This window comes from Ranitomeya variabilis, chromosome 6 (assembly GCF_051348905.1).
Source record: "Ranitomeya variabilis isolate aRanVar5 chromosome 6, aRanVar5.hap1, whole genome shotgun sequence".
NCBI classification, from domain to species: domain Eukaryota; kingdom Metazoa; phylum Chordata; class Amphibia; order Anura; family Dendrobatidae; genus Ranitomeya; species Ranitomeya variabilis.
In genome coordinates, this window is record NC_135237.1 from 442,456,707 (window position 1) to 442,478,073 (window position 21,367).

The 21,367-nt window shown below is 43.6% G+C and overlaps 1 protein-coding gene across 2 annotated transcripts in view; it reads left to right on the top strand.

The window, feature by feature from the left end:
* The window catches only part of ASXL3 (ASXL transcriptional regulator 3), a 183,396-nt gene that overhangs the window by 156,311 nt on the left and 5,718 nt on the right, over positions 1–21,367 (top strand). For both annotated transcript variants that reach the window (XM_077270429.1, XM_077270430.1), the window contains one exon: positions 3,762–5,679. In XM_077270429.1, coding sequence (XP_077126544.1) covers positions 3,762–5,679 — 1,918 coding nt within the window. The remainder of the gene's footprint in view (positions 1–3,761; positions 5,680–21,367) is intronic.

A 21,367-nucleotide genomic window follows, 5' to 3' on the forward strand; every position in this document is an offset into this window, starting at 1 on the left:
TCACCATGATTTTGCAATGTATAATAAAGACATGGCTGTAATACTGATACATTGATACATTTGGTGAAGAAGGCCGCTTTGTTGTTTTTCTTTAACCCCTTCTTTTCTGTCCACATAGACATATGAGGGCTTGTTTTTTGCGGGACGAGTTATACTTTTGAATGACACCATTCATTTTACCACATGCCTTATTTGAAAATGGGAAAAAAAATTCCAAGTGCAGTGAAATTGCGAGGAAAAACACATTTCTGACTTTTTTTTTTTTTTTTTGGGGGGGGGGGGGGGGGAACTGTTTTTACAGTGTACATTTTGTAGTAAAAATGACCCTGCAATCGGACTCTCCTCATCAATACAATTATGGTGATTCCTAACGTGTCCAGATTTTTTTTTCACCACTAGAATTATATATATATATATATATATATATATATATATATATATTTTCGTAGCTAAATAGATTTGGCTGTACATGGGTCGGGCTGTACACGGGGTCTTCGCCTCTGTCTGTGATTCCCCAGCCCCTATGCTGCCTCCAGTCTGTGAATGACAGGTCACTGGTGAGATTTCAGTCAGAGGAGGCCGGTCAGTCAAAAATTGGAAGCAGGCAGAGAAGCTGAGGAATCACAAACAGGGAGGAGAAGACCCAGTGTGCAGTCCAACCCATGTACAGAAAAACCTACTCAGCAGAAAGCCTCAAATGGTGATTAACCCCTTCACAACATGTGCTGTATATACACGGCGCAAGTCAGAAGCAGGTCTATGAAGCGGGCTCATGCCTTGAGCCCACCCCATACCCAGCAGGCAATGGCCGTGTATTACAGCCATGACTTGCCTAATTAGTAGAGAACTTTAAATGGTGACTAACAAAGAACAAAATGGATTTCTAAACAAAAGGTATTTAATTTAATCTACACCACCATTACAGAAATGTCTTTACATTACAAAATCATGCTGATGGGTTTTCTTTAAAGAAGATCTTTCAAGTGTTTGTGCACATTAGAATGGCTTCTTTGTGGAATATTGTCAGCAGAGCTGAATAAAACATGAGTTTTAATTTATGATGAGTCCACCTGGGCGTTACTAGTTGTTGTTTTTTTGTTTTTGTTTTCCTCTGGGGTGTACTTCTTCCTCTGTTTGGTGTTGACCATTTATAAGCAGACAACATTATACAAGGAGGAAAAAAACACCCCCCCCCACAATAGCTTAGAAAATGTTTTTTACTGTATGAGACATGTAATGATAGACGGTCCTCTCTTCTTCCTGATCTCACTGTGGATTGATTACAAGTAGTGGTACGAGAGCAGAGATGAGTGTGAGTACCAATGTTTCTCCAGCTTTCATCTCACTGCAGTCAGGGATACAGCAGGGCTGACAGCGCTGTGAGAGGAGAGCTGCAGCTGCATTTGTAATCAATTTTCTGATTCCAGCATTTTGTAATCGCACACAGCTCTGCAGTGAGATCAGTGAGGAGAGCAGACTGTCATTACATAAAGTATCTCTGCTAACGGCCAGTTGGGCTTCAGATAAATTATAACCTAACCTGAACTTTACAAGCTAATATCTCCACAATGGAGAGGATAAATTAAAAAATGAAAGCTATGTTTTACTCAGCTCTGCAGTCACTTTTCCGTGATGTGGTCAGTTTAACATGCTAAAACTGGTGAAATATCCTGCATAATTAGTTAATATACAAATTAAGGTGAACACTAAATTACTAAATTTAATGGAATTTCATGTGTTCTTCCAACCTACAAAAGTTAAACTCGCCTGTAGTTTGCTGTTGAGCTGAGTGGGGTTTTATCTTTTTGAAAACATAATAGGTAGCACTGACCTCGTCACACTCACTGTTACTCTCCAATAAGTAAATCTCCCTGTTTTTGACACTATACAATGAGAGCCTCTCCTACATTAAGCTTTATTTACAACCAGCAGAAAAGCCTTTGAATAGTTTGTATGAGATTTGAGGACTTTTATTATCCAGACACTGCTGCCATTCCCAAATTATTGTCTATGTGTTCCCCTCCATGTTACAATGTACCAGCAAGTCCCTTTTTCCATTATCTGGATTCCACCATTAGTTTGTAATCAAACAGAAGGAGGGCCGGAGTTGGAATGTCCCCTGTGCTGTTTTGAGATTGTAGAAAAATATATCTTGCTACTTTCAGGGACTGGAAAGCTACCCTATTTCTCCCCCTACTTATGGATGCTGAATGGTAGGCTGATGAAACATTGTAACACAGAGGCTAGCACACAGACATTAGGTTATGGTCCATTTAGACAGGACGACTTTGGTCCGTTAACAATTGCTGATCGTTACTCGTTTATGGGCTTATTTACACAGAACATGAATACTAATGGGAACTGGACAAACATGGCATCATATTATCAGCAGTACATCCTGTTTACAATGGAATAATGATGATTTATATGCTGGCATAAACCAGTTATCCTAACATGCACCGATAATCGAAAACGATCACTCTTACGAATGCTCGCTTCACATTTCTCTCCTCTTGTAAATGGACTTCCATAGATGTCTGTAGTATCTGGAAAAAGTACATAGATTTGGAAGATTTTTTTTCCCCCAATGGATGCTTCTATCTTTGAAGTGCAGATCATTTACTTGAGTAGCAGATGTGTGAGAAAAACAAACATATCTATTTATTTTTAATTATTTTACAACCATGTTAAGAATTGTTTAATGCAAAGTACTTGTACAGCTTTCTTAAAGTGAATCGGTCTCCTCGCAAAACACTATTTACCTTCAGATATAGGATTAATCTGCAGGTAAGTAGTGTTAGGCTGTGTGCACACGTTGCTGATTTTTCGCGTTTTTTCGCTATAAAACCGCAAAAAAACAGCATACAATATGCATCCCATCATTTAGAATGAATTCCGCAATTTTTGTGCACATGATGCGTTTTTTCCGCGAAAAAAACGCATCGCGGTAAAAAACGCAGCATGTTCATTAATTTTGCGGATTTCCCACTATAAAATGCATTGGGAAATGTCCGGGAAAAAGCGCGGCAAAAACGCATGCAGATTTCTTGCAGAAAATTTTAGGTTTTTCTCAGGAATTTTCTGCAAGAAATCCTGAACGTGTGCACATAGCCTTACAATGCGGCCCGGCACCTCACTGAAGGGGCAGCTGTCAGGAGAAAATGAAATCATTTCCTCCCAGGAGCTGGCAGCTTTCCAGCTTGGGGGTGTGCACAGAGTAGTCACCGCCCACTATACTGTGAGCGGACCCCGGAACTTTGATTGACAGCTGGCTCTGCAACACATCTGTTGAGATTGTAAGTATGCCTCAGTACTTTTACAACTCAGTCACCACTCATATTCTAATGGATGGTTCTGTGAGCGGTGTCTGTAGTTGCTCCATGCATACTCACATGACTGAAAGCCGACGGCTCCTGGGAGAATATAAGTTCATTTTCTCCCTATAACCACATTTTCAGTAAAGCGGCCTGGCAGCATTGTACCGCTATTTACATGCAGATTAATCCTATATCTCCCAAGTAAATACAGTTTTCGAAGGTGATAAGTTCCCTCTAAATTTAGAATTGAAGGCTGTAAGTTTTTCTGATTTTTCCCAGCTACAAGTGCTTGTTCTGTGCGACTTTATTTACATCAAATAGAAAACTCTTTAAACATTGATTGAATTAGTGTTATAGAAAAGGCTACATGTTTATTTTTAGAGGAATTCTCTTTTACTTTTTTAATCAACTGTATTGGATGTCAGATGTTTTTTTCTTTCTCAGGTCTGGAATGTCAAAAGAAGAATCTTTACAACTGACTTCTGGGCAAAACAGCAGTGAGGATGAAAGCAGCTCTCTAGAAACCTCTCTCAACTTGCCAGGGCCATCTACCCAATTTGAGAACAGTTCACCAGCAATTAATGAAACAACAGTGATGTTAGAAACTGAAGTTATTGAAGAAACTGTGTGTAATATGGAGCAAATTCCATCCAAAGACATCACTGGAGAAACTACACTGGAAGAGATTTTGATATCTGAAGTATCAGTCATACATGAGGAAGTTGCTGAAGAAGTCGAAACAACCATTTTTGAATGCCAAGAAGATGATGATAAAGCTGAGATTGAAATATGTGAAGAAGTAACAGATCAGGATCCAGACGTAGAGGAAAAAGAGTTGCCTCCAGAAGATGTGGAGTCTTGTGTTGTCATGGAAGATGAGATGTTACCTGTTGTGGATGAAAAAGCAGAAGAAGTAAAAAGTGAAGACCATCAAGATATAGTGTTGGAAGTTGCAAATGATTTGCATGAATGCAGGTCTCCATCACCTGTGGCATCTCAGAATTCACCCATTGAGAATTCACCCATTGAGGAATCTGGACAGGAGACGACACCAGTTGAAGATCCAATTGAATCAGAGAGTGATGCTCCCAAAGCTGCCTCGGATTCATTAGGTGCAGAAGAGGTCGCTCCTGTTGAAATGGAACTAATCAGTGAACCAGATGGACAATTCTCTGAATCTGCATGTATTTCTGAGACCTCATTTTCTTCTCAAAGTCCAGAAGAAGCATGTGCTAGTCTGACTTCACCAGGAGGCGACATGCAGTCTGCTTCAGAGGAACCTTATACACCAGCATCTGTAGAAGCTGTTTTTCTGTCTGAGGTTTCAAGCTTTGATAATGCTGAAACAGAAAGTCAACAAAAACCTTTAACTGAAAGCCCACCAACCTCTGTTGCTTCAGATGCTTCACCTCTCTCCAATTCCCCTGTCTTATCGGAACCATCTCCTTGTTCTAACCATCCTTTGACACCTGAAGCTTCGCCAGCATCAAATTTGCCATTAACTTCAGAAGCATCTCCAATGTCAGATGTACCTTTAATATCAGAATCCTCTTCAGTGTCTTCCTTGGCACTGACGTCTGAAACCGGACATGCACCAAATGCACCCGCTATTTCTGATGCATCATCTGGGTATAGTCCTGCACCTAATGAACATCATCTGCTACAGCAAGAAAGCTCCCCCACCACTTCTGATGAATCACAGTCTCCTTCCAAGGATGAGACTGATGGTTATTCAGAGGCATCCCAAGCAGACACTGTTGGCACTGAACATGAAAGCTCAGAAACTATTAAGTATAATTCAGCAACCCCAAACTCTGATATTTCACTGTCTGAAGACAACCAGAAGCACTGTAATTCAGAAAGAGACCATGAGAAACCAAATGTAGCATCGCCACCCCGCTTTTCACCTCCAGACACCATAACTATTAAAAACCATTCAAGCCATTATCGTATTGTTGAGAAAAAGTATTCATCCCCTTCAAGAGAAGGATTTCAGGGAACATACTGTAGGAATAATGAGTCTGTTCACTCAAAGTGTCACGAGAAACTATATTCCACCTCATTAGAAGTGTCTGGATATTATGAATCTACAAGAAGTAAATCTCACAAGCAGCAAGGAAGTTCTCAAAGTCGGCCTGACAGTTCTCATTTTAAGTCATATGACCATAGTAAACAGTCTGAGGCGGTTTGTCGAGAACCTGAGATTTCTAAGCGAAAAACTGCAGAGCAACACAGTTTTGGTAACTATAAGGAAAAAAGACCAAGAATAGATGATGATCACCATAGTAAAACATCTTCAATATCAAGTCAGTCTGAGAGAGAACATCCACCTAGGGAAGAGCCCCGCGTTCCACCTCTCAAGGTAAGATGCCTGATAGTGTTCAGATTTTTTTTTGGTATCCGTCAATCAGCCCTATAACTGACTAAACTATTTTTATATGGTCTTTATTGGTCTTGAATAATAAGTTATTGGCAAAATGTAAAATTCTTCTGTTTTTATAAATACAATCTATTTCTACACTTGTTTGAATCCAAATGTTAATAGTTCACCCTTTCTGTAAATGGTTGTATCACTGCATCCTAATAACACACTTTGGCCGCAGTGGGATGTGTGTGTCCTAATGATAATGTGAGAAGAGAAGCTTCACCATCACTGCAGGAGCTTAGCTGTGATTGACTTCTGGACTCCCACTGTAACCGCCAGTATCACAGGAACCACCTGGTCTGACCGGTTAACATCTTACTTGCTGCAATCGATAGTGATGTTGGCATCCGAGTCATGTATCCAAATTATCACTGCATTATGATCACTTATTTTAACATGGCAGTCTGTGGTCTCTAAGGTAGCCAAGGGCTGTCCAGTATTTGTGGTCGTTGAGGCATACCATAGTTATGTCTTAAAAGAGGTTTGTGCATTTTATTTCATATAAAAATGTTCTAATAATTGTTATTGCTACTATGCTTTATGCCCGTATGTATAAATAAATGAAAATTGGTTAGTTTGCCAAAAATGCAATTTTCAGTTCGGAAAATCACTCCAGTGTTCCGGCCACCAGGATCTTTGCTGTCCATTGCTCCCTGACTAGTCTAATCTCTCTGGCAGTAGAAACACTGAGATTACCTAGAGTTGGGAGCAGGCCTTTTTCTCAACAGTCTATTTCCTCTTGCTCACCTCTTTTGTTAAAAGGAGTGTATCCAAATCAGGACTACTAAAACTGGTTTGTGTTTTTGGTTGTTTTTTTTAACTACATTGCATGCTGGGACTAACAAAAATAATGAAATGGACAAACCTAATGTACAGCATGTTAGATTCGATTTACTTCAATAAGAGGTGAGTAGTAGCCAATACACAGTGAATGGAGCTTTGCCCTTCAGCTCCATTCACTGTTTACATCTGGCCACTGTCGGAGCTGAAAACAGCTGATCAGTGGGATAGCTAGGAAATGGCCTGACATCTGTTATTGGTGACCTAACCTTAGGACAGGCGATCAATAAAGTAAACTTAGAAAACTCTTAACTGTTTAAATAATGTATTTATATAGCTGCATTCTATATGATTCTTGATTGCTAACGAGTCAAATTAGTGACAGCTCTAAGAGCAAACCTCATATACAGTACAGACCAAAAGTTTGGACACACCTTCTCATTTAAAGATTTTTCTGCATTTTCATGACTATGAAAATTGTACAGAAGAATTTGTATTATGGCAAGAAAAAAGCAGCTAAGTAGAGAAAAACGAGTGTCCATCATTACTTTAAGAAATGAAGGTCAGTCAGTCCGAAAAATTGGGAAAACTTTGACAGTGTCACCAAGTGCAGTGGCAAAACCCATCAAGCGCTACAAAGATACTGGCTCACATGAGGACCGCCCCAGGAAAGGAAGACAAAGAGTCACCTCTGCTTCTGAGGACAAGTTTATCCGAGTCACCAGCCTCAGAAATCGCAGGTTAACAGCAGCTCAGATTAGAGACCAGGTCAATGCCACACAGAGTTCTAGCAGCAGACACATCTCTACAACAACTGTTAAGAGGAGACTTTGTGCAGCAGGTCTTCATGGTAAAATAGCTGCTAGGAAACCACTGCTAAGGACAGGCAACAAGCAGAAGAGACTTGTTTGGGCTAAAGAACACAAGGAATGGACATTAGACCAGTGGAAATCTGTGCTTTGGTCTGATGAGTCCAAATTGGAGATCTTTGGTTCCAACCACCGTGTCTTTGTGCGACGCAGAAAAGGTGAATGGATGGACTCTACATGCTTGGTTCCCACCGTTAAGCATGGAGGAGAAGGTGTGTGATGGTGTGGGGGTGCTTTGCTGGTGACACTGCTGGGGATTTATTCAAAACTGAAGGCATACTGAACCAGCATGGCTACCACAGCATCTTGCAGCGGCATGCTATTCCATCCGGTTTGCGTTTAGTTGGATCATCATTTATTTTTCAACAGGACAATGACTCCAAGCGGCGGATACTGCGTCGGGGAGCACAGCAGCTCCAGGAATCTTCCTATTTGCCTATAGCAGGATTGCTTGTACTAACCACGCTGAACAAGTCTTCATATATGTTCATGCAGGGAATAAATTACCCATAACCGGCTTATATTCAACAACTGCTTGTAACTGATGACGGTCACAATTGACCGAAACGTTTTCCTGTATTTACTACAATAAATTTTTCCTGCTTCATCTCACCTAAAGTTGAGTACTAGGTCTCTTACTATTCGTTCCCACCGTAAAGCATGGAGGAGGAGGTGTGATGGTATGGGGGTGCTTTGCTGGTGACACTGTTGGGAATTTATTCAAAATTGAAGGCATACTGAACCAGCATGGCTACCACAGCATCTTGCAGCGGCATGCTATTCCATCCGGTTTGCGTTTAGTTGGATCATCATTTATTTTTCAACAGGACAATGACCCCAAACACACCTCCAGGCTGTGTAAGGGCTATTTGACCAAGAAGTAGAGTGATGGGGTGCCATGCCAGATGACCTGGCCTCCACAGTCACCAGACCTGAACCCAATCGAGATGGTTTGGGGTGAGGTGGACCGCAGAGTGAAGGCAAAAGGGCCAACAAGTGCTAGCATCTCTTGGAACTCCTCCAAGATTGTTGGAAGACCATTCCCAGTGACTACCTTTTGAAGCTCAACAAGAGAATGCCTAGAGTGTGCAAAGCAGTCATCAAAGCAAATGGTGGCTACTTTGAAGAACCTAGAATATAAGACATAATTTCAGTTGTTTCACACTTTTTTGTTAAGGATATAATTCCACATGTGTTAATTCATAGTTTTGATGCCTTCAGTGTGAATGTACAATTTTCATAGTCATGCAAATACAGAAAAATCTTTAAATGAGAAGGTGTGTCCAAACTTTTGGTCTGTACTGTACGTTCAGACATAGCTTTGGGGATGCATTTATGTAGAGGACATTTATGTACATTTTATTCTAAGTACTTTTTTCAAAGTGCCTTGCAGTTAGACAAGGCACAGGTAAGACATTTAAAGGAACCTATTTCCGGCACATTTGGCTTGCATCAAATATGCACTATATGCATTTGTATAATTTATATCCTACTTGCTGCAGTAAGGCTACTTTCACACACAGCATATTTGCTGCGTATTTTTACGCGCGCGTATTTTGCTGCTGCTTTACCTGCGTTTTTTTACACATGCAAAAAACGCAGCTGCTTTCACACACTGCGTTTTTTGCTGCGTTTTTTGCAGCTGCGTTTTTTTCAGCATTGTGTACTGAAAATAAAGTTTGTTTGAAAAAAAAAAAAAAGGGGAAAAAAAAAGTCATTGAGGTCATTTCCTGTCTTTATGACTCAGAATACAATACACACTGGAGGGACAGGTATAGTGTTAGGATAGGGGGGTAGATTTGCCTGACAGGTTCCCTAAGTGCCACGTATTTCAGTGCCACATATTTCAGTGCCACGTATTTCAGTGCCACGTGCCACGTATTTAAGTGCCACGTATCACGTATTTCAGTGCCACGTGCCACGTATTTCAGTGCCACGTATCACGTATTTCAGTGCCACGTGCCACGTATCAAAGTGCCACGTGCCACGTATCAAAGTGCCACGTGCCACATATTTCAGTGCCACGTATCAAAGTGCCACGTATCAAAGTGCCACGTGCCACATATTTCAGTGCCACGTATCAAAGTGCCACGTGCCACGTATCAAAGTGCCACGTGCCACATATTTCAGTGCCACGTGCTACGTATTTAAGTGACACGTGCCACGTATCAAAGTGCCACGTATCACGTATTTCAGTGCCACGTATTTAAGTGACATGTATCACGTATAAGTGCCACGTGTCACGTATTTAATTGCCACATATTTAAGTGCCACGTATCAAGATTTTCCATGGAGAACAGACACATCCAGAGATATGTCTGCTCTCCACGGCTGCAGCAACACACTGACAGGAGCCATAGTTCCTGTCGGTGTGTCACTGCGCATGCGCGAGCGAGTTTACTGGCGGTCATTGACCCCGGCACTCTCGCTTAACGGCAGTGCTGCGTGGGAAAGTTCAACGCAGCTGTACTGCTGTTAACCGAGACGCCGGAGTCATTGAACTCCGGAACAGTACGCGATACACTGCTAGGAGCTTCGCTCCTGGCAGTGTATCGCCGGAGAGCAGGGGATCGGCGTGGGACACTCGTTTTATGGATTCTGCGGACAGGGAGTATGAATTTGGTTTATTATTTTTGGATTTTTTCCTGGAGGATCGAGGGCTTCGCCTACAAGTGTGCTGTTGGTGAGTATATACTCTATGTTATGTGTTGTATGTACTGTGTGTCATGTATGTGTATTGTGTGTAGGTGTTTTGTGTAACTTTACAATTGTGCTAAGTCGCCGGACACAGGGACAACTCTCCCATCCTAATACCGGATGGGAGTAGTAGTCCCATACGGCGACTTAGCACAATGGTGGCACTAGCGTCGCATGGGGACACACACACACACACACACACACACACACACACACACACACACACACATACATACATACATACATACATACATACATACATACACACACACACACACCAAATCGATCAGCAGCCCCACGTTTATGCTCATTCTGTTGGACTCCATGCTGCTTCTCTGGGGGGCGGGGGCTTCCCTCTTCCTGTCCGACGTCACGTCCGGTCCTGGGTGTCAACCCCTCCGTACAAAGACGCCGACACCCAGGACAAAGGCGCTGTGTGTGGACGGTAAGATGGGGCCCTATGGGGATACGCAGACACGCCGCTGCGTAAAGAATTGACATGTCAATTCTTTTTACGCCGGCGTGTTTGCAGACAAAAGCGCCGCGTTTTTTTGCGGTGTGTCTGAACGGCAAAGTGAATTTCTCATTCACTTTGCCGGCAGACGAAAATGACATTGCGCATTTTTGAAAAGCGCCCGCAAAATAGCGCTCAAAAATGCGCTATGTCTGAAAGTAGCCTAACTCACATTCACCGTCCTTGCACAAACTCTTTACTCTCCATCTTAATCAGCCCTCTGCCCTTTCCTCTCCTATATACAGCACTCGTGCTCTTTTTACATTGCTAAACTGCACAGATCCATTTAGTCCCACCATCCAACACAAGAGAAGCTCTCCCAAAACCATCTGCTCACTCTTTCTATCTTCTTCTCCTAGTTGCAGGTGATATGTCTCCCAACCCCGACCCTTCATGTTATAGTAAGTCGAACCCCTCACCTACTACACTCAGAAACCCCTCAAATCTCATTAATGTTCCCTGCATGCCTTCTGTCTCTTTTAATTGTTCCATTTGGAATTCTCGATCAGTGTGTAATAAACTCTCCTTCATCCATGACTTCTTCCTTTCTGATTCTCTTAACCTTCTGGCTCGTACTGAAACCGTGATCCAGCAGAAGGATATCACCACTGCTGCTGCGCTCTCATATGGTGGACTACATTTCTCTCATACACCAAGATCAGACAACCTCCTCCTTTGGCCTTTCACAGCTTACTAACTCCTACGCATGAAGACGGAAACTTCTTCGACCTGATCTTCTCCCGGCTTTGCGCAGTGTATGATTTTACCAACTCATCTCTCCCTCTCACTGACCACAACCTTCTTTCATTATCTGTCAAGAATTGTGATCCCGCTCAGGACACCCCTGCTTTCCACACTGATAGAAATATACGTGCCATTAACACCCAGAAACTTATGAAGAATTTGCAGTCATCATTGGCCCCAATCTCCTCCCTCCCATGTCATGACTCTGTACTGAAACATTATAATGAAACACTGCAAAGTGCTCTGGATAAAGCTGCACCTCCTATACATAGAACAACTTGGCACAGGCAGCGTGAACCTTGGCACACGCTGCAAGCACGTCTTCTACAGTGGTGCTCCAGGTGCGCCGAACGTCTGTGGAGAAAATCCAATCTGCCCGAAGATTTCATCCATTATAAGTTTATGCTTAAAACATACAGCTCTGCCCTTCACCTCTCCAAACAAACCTATTTCAACACCCTCATCACCTTACTATCCAATAATACTAAACTTCTCTTTGACACTTTTCATTCCCTACTTAACCCAAGAATGCAAGCCCCAACCTAACTCTGTGCTGATGATCTGGCCAATTATTTCAAAGACAAAAATTACCATATCTGACAAGAAATTTTTTACCAATCCCCTTATATCATGCACTGTCCTCCCTCCCCCACTGCATCTAGCTCACTCTCTGACTTTGAACCAGTCACGGAAGAAGTGATCATGCTCCTTGCATCTTCTTGCTTTACTACTTGCGCCAGTGACCCTATTCCCTCAGATCTCCTCCAGTTCCTTTCCCCTGCTGTCACCACTCACCTAACAAAAATAATCAACCCCTCCCTCTCTTCTGGTATCTTTCCCTCCTCATTTAAACACGCCAGCCTACATCCATTACTTAAAAAAAAATCCCTCAATCAAAACTCTGCTGCTAACTATAGACCCGTCTCTATTCTTTCCTTCATCTCTAAACTCCTGTAATGCTTGATCCATTCCTGTTTAATCCGCTATCTCTCAGATCACCCTCTTCTTGATCCTCATCAATCCGGTTTCCGCTCTTTACACTCTATTGAAACTGCCCTCACTAAAGTCTCTAATGATCTACTAACAGCTAAATCTAATGGTTACTACGCCATGCTAATTCTCCTGGATCTCTCTGCAGCTTCGCTCATCTGCCTCAAGGACACTGTTCTCTCCTGGTTCTCCTCCTACCTCTCTGACCGATCCTTCACTGTATCTTTCCTGGCTCCTCCTCCTCTCACCTTCCCCTTACTGTTGGGGTTCCTCAAGGATCAGTCCTAGGCCCCGTCCTCTTCTCCTTGTATACTGCCCCTATTGGACAAACGATCAGTAGATTTGGTTTCCAGTACTTTCTCTATGCTGATGACACCCAATTATACACCTCTACTCCTGAAATGCCTGTATTATTACAAAATAATATTTCTCTATCCCCATGATGGCACCACGGAGAGAGGGGTCCGCCCCCAGGGACAGGAAACCTACAGGTGAAAAAGGGCGTACCTCTCTCCCACATCAGTTGGTTTCCTGTCCCTGACGGGGAACCTACAGCACGTACCTAAAGGATTCTTCGTGGGATTCCAGGGTGCTGGCCGATCGGTTCCTGACAGGGGGCGCCCTGTCTCGGCTGTGTCCAGCAGGTTTTCTCCCCCCTTTTCATCCGACCCTGAAGCTCCACCACGGGGGTCGGCGGGCCCTACGGGTGAGTGTTGCAGGGGAAGGCAGTGAAGAGGTCCGAGCCTGCCTTCCTCAAAGGAAAAAAAAAAAAAAAAAAGGGGGAGGAAAGAGGCAGGTGGCGGCGGTCACCGTTACAGCCTCTACACCGCTAATCGGTGCATGGGGGTAGCGGCGGCTACACTACCATCTCAGGCGCTGGAGCATAAGCGCCGCAGGTCACCGCTGAACCGCCGCCCAAACCGGAAGTACGGGCTCGGGCGGAACGTTGGAACGCGCGCACAGGCGTCCCCACTAATATCCTCCCTATAGGACGCCTGTGCAGCAAACCGGAAGTGACGCGCGCGCATGCGCAGATGACCGCTTCTGCCGGCGGCAAGTTTAAAAAACGGCGTTCTCAACAGAGAAAGTGTGGAAAACCCTCTCTTTTGGCAAACGCAGTGCGGAGCCACTATGAGCGGCAAAGAACCACAAGAGGCACAGGAATGTGCACAATCATCACCTGAGCAAGTACCGCGTCCGCGCTCACAACATCAGCGCAAGGGGAACGCTTCATCCCAACAACGCAGCAGCAGCGGACGATCAGGGTCTCAACGCAGCCGAGTCTCTGGAGGAAACACTCGGCCAGCGACAAACCCAGTGGATACAGTCCCGAGGCCAGAGACGGTATCTCTTAGCCGTAAAGGGTGAGTGATCCACGTGGAAGTGGTAACATAATACGAGATTATTTTTCTTTTCTCTCTTAGGGAAGGAAATGTACAACCAAATCAAAACACAAAGTATGTGCGATATGTTCGGAAGAGCTATCTTCCTCATGGGAAAAGAAGCTATGCGGGCCCTGCATAGAAAAAACCATCCAGGAGGAATCTCCGGCGTTCGCATCAGACCTAAAAACTCTTATAAAAAATCAAGTGGAAAATGCCCTCAAAAGCATTAAAATTCCGAGGAAAAAACATAGATCAGGTCATAAGTCTCCCGAGTCCAGTATAGACGAATCAGAAAATGAAACATCTGACTCTAATGATTCATCAACATCCGAAACCTCCTCACTATCATCAGAGGGGGGACGCAGTTGCTTCCCCATCGAGGAGACGGACGCATTGATAAAGGCCATCAGAACAACTATGGGTCTGGTAGACGAACGCCCTAAAAGAACAGCACAGGACATTATGTTCGGCGGATTAGAACAAAAGAAAAGAAGAGTATTTCCAATAAATGAAAAAATTCATTCTTTGATCAAGAAAGAGTGGAAGAAACCAGACAAGAAAGTACTCTTGACCCCCAAGAGAAAGTACCCGTTCGATGACCCAGCCTGCTCATCCTGGAGCAAGGCACCCAAACTGGATGTGGCCATAGCAAAGGCCTCTAAAAAGTTCGCCCTGCCTTTTGAGGACATGGGCACTCTGAAGGATCCGATGGACAAAAAGGCAGACACCTTCTTAAAAAACTCCTGGGAAGCAGCAGGAGGGGGCCTAAAGCCAGCCATCACAGCCACATGCACGGCCCGTGCTCTGATGGTATGGCTTGAGCATTTGGATTCTCAACTAAAAGAGAAAGTCCCAAGAGAGACATTACAAAAGTCAGTGTCCATGATGAAAGGAGCAGCAGCTTTTTTGGCGGACGCTTCGGTGGACTCGGCAAGATTGTCAGCCAGGTCGGCTTCCTTCTCAAACGCCGCAAGACGCGCCCTGTGGCTGAAGTGCTGGCCGGGGGATCTGCAGACAAAGACCAAGCTTTGTTCAATACCTTGCGAGGGTGAATTTCTGTTTGGGTCAACGTTGGACGACATCCTCGACAAAGCGGGAGATAAAAAGAAATCTTTTCCCGGGTTCCCCAACCAGTCATATAGGCGCTCCTTTCGGAACAGAAAGTTCATGCGCAGAAGACCTCCAAAAGGAAATAAAGACGGATGGGAAGACAGAAGAAACAAAAACAGGGGCTTCTTGTTCAACAAAACCCCCCCTCCAGATAATAAAAAATCTCAATGAAGGTACTTCCCGGGTCGGAGGGAGACTAGCGAAGTTTCTTCCAGCCTGGGAAAAAATTTCAAACAGCCCTTGGATTTTAGGCATCATACGAGAAGGCCTCAAATTCAAATTTCGTGTCCCTCCCGGCAACTCCTTCATGGTAACGCCTCAAAAACAGTCACTCGAACAGTCAGCTCTCCAGAAGGAAATTCTGAGCCTAATCCAGAAAGATGTATTGCAAGAAGTTCCATACCTGGAAAGAGGCACGGGGTTCTATTCTCCCCTCTTTCTCCGGAAAAAAACGGACGGATCGTACAGAACGATCATAAATCTCAAAAAACTAAACAGTTTCCTGGAGATACAACATTTCAAAATGGAAACAATAAAATCTTGCGTGAGAATACTCTTTCCTCAGTGTTTCATGACTGTTTTAGATTTACGAGACGCGTACTACCATGTGCCCATACACAGAGATTACCAAAAATATCTCAGACTGGCAGTGAATATCCAGGGGGAGATCAAACACTTCCAATTCCGAGCTCTCCCCTTCGGGATAGCTATCGCTCCTCGAGTATTCACGAAAATAATGTCAGAGGTAATGGCCCACATACGGGAACAGAACATCCTAATAGTTCCCTATCTAGACGACCTACTCGTGGTAGGAAACTCATTTCAACACTGCGAACAACAGTTGAACCTGGTCATTACTTCCCTGTCGAGTCTAGGGTGGCTGCTAAACATACCCAAGTCCAAAATGGTGCCATCTCGGGTGCAGGAGTACTTGGGGATAGTCCTAGACTCGAACACGCAGACATGTTATCTTCCTCAGGAGAAGGTACAAAAAATGACACAAGCCGTATTACAACTGACGGTATCCCCAGTGACCACTCCGAGGAGAGCAATGTCCCTCCTGGGCTCTATGACTGCCTGTATTCCGGCAGTTCAATGGGCACAACTTCATTCCCGGGATCTACAATGGGAGACCTTAAATTTAGGCATATCTCTGCACGGAAATTTAGACGGGCGGTTAACCATTTCTCCAAATACAATACACTCCCTAGCATGGTGGGCAGACCCAGGGAATCTAGCCAAAGGGGTTCCTTGGGCGCTACCGACAGAAAAGATTCTAACAACAGACGCAAGCCCCTGGGGCTGGGGAGCTCATATAGGCGATCAGGTGGCACAGGGAAGTTGGAACAAAAGTCAGGAGCCAGACTCTTCCAACATGAAAGAGCTGCTAGCGGTAAAACTGGCTCTAACACACTTCCTATATCTCCTGCACGGTCATCACGTAAAAGTGTTTTCGGACAACCAAGTAGTTGTGGCATATCTAAACCACCAAGGGGGAACCAGGTGTCGAGCTCTGATGGAGGTAACCCAATCCATCCTCCACATAGCGGAACACAGTCTAAAGTCCTTGACAGCTCTCCACTTAAAAGGCTCCGAAAACCAAACTGCAGACTTCCTGAGCAGAACATGCTTAAAACAGGGAGAATGGGAGCTAAACCAATCGGTCTTCGATCAGATCGTGAATCTCTGGGGCCTACCAGTAATAGACCTATTCGCGAACAGCCAAAACCGCAAAGTAGAAACATTCTGCTCAATCGATCCCCGGGGGAACCCTGTAGCTCTAGACGCTTTGACAATTCCTTGGAACTATCACCTTGCCTACGCGTTCCCTCCAATGTCACTCATCCCCTTAGTGTTGAGGAAAATTCGGGAGGAGAGATCTACAGTGATACTAATAGCGCCATTCTGGCCCCGCAGAATATGGTTTTCTTGGCTAAGAAAAATGTCCATAACAAGTCCATGGGTTCTACCAGACACTCCGAAACTTCTGTCCCAGGGCCCAGTGTTTCACCCCAATGTGAAAAATTTACACATGACAGCGTGGCTTTTGAAAGGAGGTTACTAAGAGACAAAGGGTTCTCTCCTAACCTGGTGTCCACTCTATTACAAAGTAGAAAACCCGTAACCACTAGAATATATGGGAAAGTGTGGAAAAAATTCATATCGGTATCAGGGGCAGACCCGTCCGGGGAAATTCCTATTGGGAAAGTCCTTGAATTTTTACAGAAAGGCCTGGAAAGAGGCTTGGCTACAAGTACTCTAAAAGTTCAGGTGGCAGCCTTAGCAGCTCTGTATAATCACGATCTGGCCAGAAATCGTTGGGTCATGCGATTTATTAAAGCCTCATCTAGGTCCAGACCCATTCCCCTCCACAACTCTCCCCCATGGGACCTAAACCTCGTACTAAACGCTCTAACCAAACCTCCCTTTGAGCCCCTGACAGAAGTCCCTCTAAAGATCCTGTCTCTGAAAACCACACTCCTAGTGGCCCTAACCTCAGCTCGCCGTGTCAGCGATATACAGGCGTTATCTTCATGCCCGCCTTTTACTCAAATACTTGGTGACAGAGTCATTCTAATAACCGACCCAGCTTATCTCCCTAAAATAGCGTCACAGTTTCACAGAACGCAAGAAATTTCTTTACCCTCCTTTTGTCCCAAACCTAAAAATGAGGGGGAGAAAACACTGCATACCCTAGACGTAAGAAGGTGTCTAGTTAGGTATCTATCAGCCACTAGGGAGTGCAGGAAGGATAGGGCTCTGTTTGTCTGCTTCCAGGGTCCACGCAAAGGACAAAAAGCGTCGAAAGCAACGTTAGCAAGATGGATAAGAGACGCCATCGCCCTATCCTACTCATCCTGTGGGACAGCTATCCCAGAGAACATAAAAGCTCATTCGACCAGAGCAGTGGCATCATCCTGGGCGGAGAGAGCTGGCGCTTCAATACAACAGATATGTAGAGCGGCCACTTGGTCTTCCCAGTCTACATTTTTTAAGCATTATCGCTTAGACTTGACTTCCTCTGATCCTACCTTTGGGCGAAGGGTTCTAGAGGCAGTGGTCCCTCCCTAATAGCGCTATCTATTCAAATCTCTCCGTGGTGCCATCATGGGGATAGAGAAAATGGTAGTTACCTGCCGATAACGGTATTTCTCTGATCCCATGATGGCACCCGTATATTCCCTCCCTTTTTCACACACAGGTGTGCACTGGATAATATAATAGTAATTAATTTTAGTCACGGTGCTTCTATTAAGTTAAATAGGTTAAGTTTAATTTGCATAAATATTGAGTTGCAGCTGAAGTTCTGTATAAGGCTCTGTAAACCAACTGATGTGGGAGAGAGGTACGCCCTTTTTCACCTGTAGGTTTCCTGTCCCTGGGGGCGGACCCCTCTCTCCGTGGTGCCATCATGGGATCAGAGAAATACCGTTATCGGCAGGTAACTACCATTTTTTGCTGCATAGGCAGCGGGAATAGTAAAAAGTTGGTCACACAGGGTTAATAGCAGCGTCAATGGAGTGCGTTACACCGCGGCATAACGCGGTCCGTTAACGCTGCCATTAACCCTGTGTGAGCGCTGACTGGAGGGGAGTATGGAGCGGTCACTGACTGCGGGGAGTAAGGAGCGGACATTTTGCCACCGGACTGTGCCCGTCGCTGATTGGTCGTGGCTGTTTTGCCACGACCAATCAGCGACTTGGGATTTCCGTGACAGACAGACAGAAAGACGGAAGTGACCCTTAGACAATTATATAGTAGATGCATTGCTTATATAGCGCCATCATATTCTGCAGAGCTTTACAGACATCATCATTATGGTCCCCATTTGGGCTCACAATCTAAATTCCCTATCTGTATGTCTTTGTTGTGTGGGAGGAAATTGGAGAACCCATCCAAACTCTGGGAGAACATAAAAAATCTTTGCAGATGTTGTCTCATTTGAACCCAGGACCCCAGCATTGCTAACTGTTGAGCCACTGTGATGCCCAAAGTTGGGGCTAATATACCAACCCAAGCTACAGGGGAAAATCAACAAAAACAAGAATGCATGGATATGTTAAAACGCCTTCCCGAAATCTTTGAAGGCCTTCTGGAGGGGCATAAAAAAATATAAACAAACAAAAAAGAGACACTGCCAGACTGTTTCTACTATGGAAAAGATATGTCCAAATTTATATACAAAAGTGACATATAAAATTAACCCCCATGTGTCATGAAAAAAAGAGGCAAAAATGATCTGAATATTTGAACAAGACAAATCTATAGAGCCATTGAAAGCACGTGTATGCTAAAACCTTAAGATGTCCCTGGTCAGGAAAGGGGGGAAATGGCCCAGGTATGAACTGGTTAAATAAGATCAGTAGTTTTTCTTTTCAACTGAATTCTTTATCTTTCTTTTATGAAGTCATCATTTGTTAACGTTAAAAGCTCGAATACTTCCATTTACATGTATCTCTTAAAAGGCTCGCCATCATAGCGCATGTAAAAATGATTTCAGCTCTGAATTGCATTTGTCCTTTAATTGTTGAATAGCAATTCGCTCTGGCTTATTGCACAGTGCATTATGAAGACAGACCTTTGTTTTTCACAATAATTTCTCTCAACATTTCAGAATGTTTTTATTGTGCATTAGATAGAAATTACAAGGTCAAACAAAGCTTCTGAGATCAGAGAGAACTGAAAAGAAGTTCATTAATAGTAAATACATTGCCATAAATACACATATATATTGTCCTTGAATGTATTTTTGTACAGCATGTGAGATTGGATACTTAAAGAGGTTTGGGATTTTTGCCTTCTTAGGCTGCTTTCACACATCAGTTTTTTGCCATCAGTCTCAATCCGTTGTGAAAAAAATGGATCCGGCAAAAGTTGCTGCTGGATCCGTTTTTTCTCATAGACTTGTATTAGCAACAGATGGCCTCACGTTTCACAGATATAGTAACGTTTTTTGTCCATACAAAAAACGGACAGCGACGGATCTGTTGCTGTCCGTCATTTGCTAGAATGGAAGCCTATGGCGCCGGATCGGTCAAATGACTGAATCTGGCCACGGATTCCATTTTTTTAAACTGAGCATGCTCTTATTTTTTTAGGATCCAATTAGCTGGATCAGCTAGTCTGATCCGGCAAAAGAACCGGATCCGTCGCATCAGTTTTTCACAATCTGCGACGGATCCGTTTTTTTCACAACTCGACAGATTGTGACTGATGGCAAAAAACTGATGTGTGAAAGCAGCCTAAGGCTATGTTCACATGTTCATTTTTGCTGCTTTTTTTCCACAGTCAAAACCTACTCTCTTGACAGTAAAAAAGTTTTTGCTGCGTTTTTATTGCTGAAAGAAGTAATATGCTGCGTTTTTCCAAATCAGTCAGGGGAAAAAAACAATGTGTGTGCATGAGATTTCTGAGAATTCATAGACTTTGCTGGTATTGTAAAACGCAGCTTAAAATTTGCATAAAAAATGCTGCGTGAACATAGCCTTACATGGATAAAATTGCAGAGTGCTTGTAAAAACAAACAACTTGGCAATTTACCCATTACTAAAAATCTGTCCATTCTTAAAATAATAATAATAATCTTTATTTTTATATAGCGCTAACATATTCCGCAGCGCTTTACAGTTTGCACACATTATCATCACTGTCCCCGATGGGGCTCACAATCTAAATTCCCTATCAGTATGTCTTTTTTTGAAATGTGGGAGGAAACCGGAGGACCCGGAAAAGGAATTTGTCAGCAGGATCAACCCTCAATATGGGCATTTTCAGTTAAGTCCATATATATTTGGACAGAGACAAAATTTTTCTAATTTTGGTTATAGACATTACCACAATGAATTTTAAACAAAACAATTCAGATGCAGTTGAAGTTCAGACTTTCAGCTTTCATTTGAGGGTATCCTGTTATGATCCTAGTGGCAAGGATCGCAACTAAGACTAGCTAAGTAACTAAACCGACGACCAGCTCTGGGGAAGTGGTATCTGGATTGACCGCAACCTGATCCTATCCGCAAACAACTATAGGCAGCCGTGGAACGTTACCTGAAAATCCTAGATGTCTCTTCACGGCCTGAGAAACTACCTATTCCTAGAGGGAAAGTAAAGTCCTTACTTGCCTCAGAGAAATGACCCCAAAGATATAGAAAAGCCCCCCACAAATATTAACGGTGAGTTAAGGGGAAAGCACAAACGTCGAGATGAAATAGATTTAGCAAATGAGGCCCGCTAACACTAGATAGCAGAAAATAGGAACGGAGCTGTGCGGTCAATAGAAAACCCTAAGCAAAATATCCACACAGAGATTGCTCGAGCCCCCGCACCAACTAACGGTGCAGAGGAAGCAACTCCGTACCCCAGAGCTTACCAGCAGAAAGAACTCACATATTAGCAAGCTGGACTAAACTCATCATACACTGAAATCATATTGCAGACTGATGAGCAAAAAATAATCAAACAGAAACTTAGCTTCTCCAGAAGAGACTGAAAACGAAGATAATCAGGGGAGATCAGAATAGCACTGAATACATCGA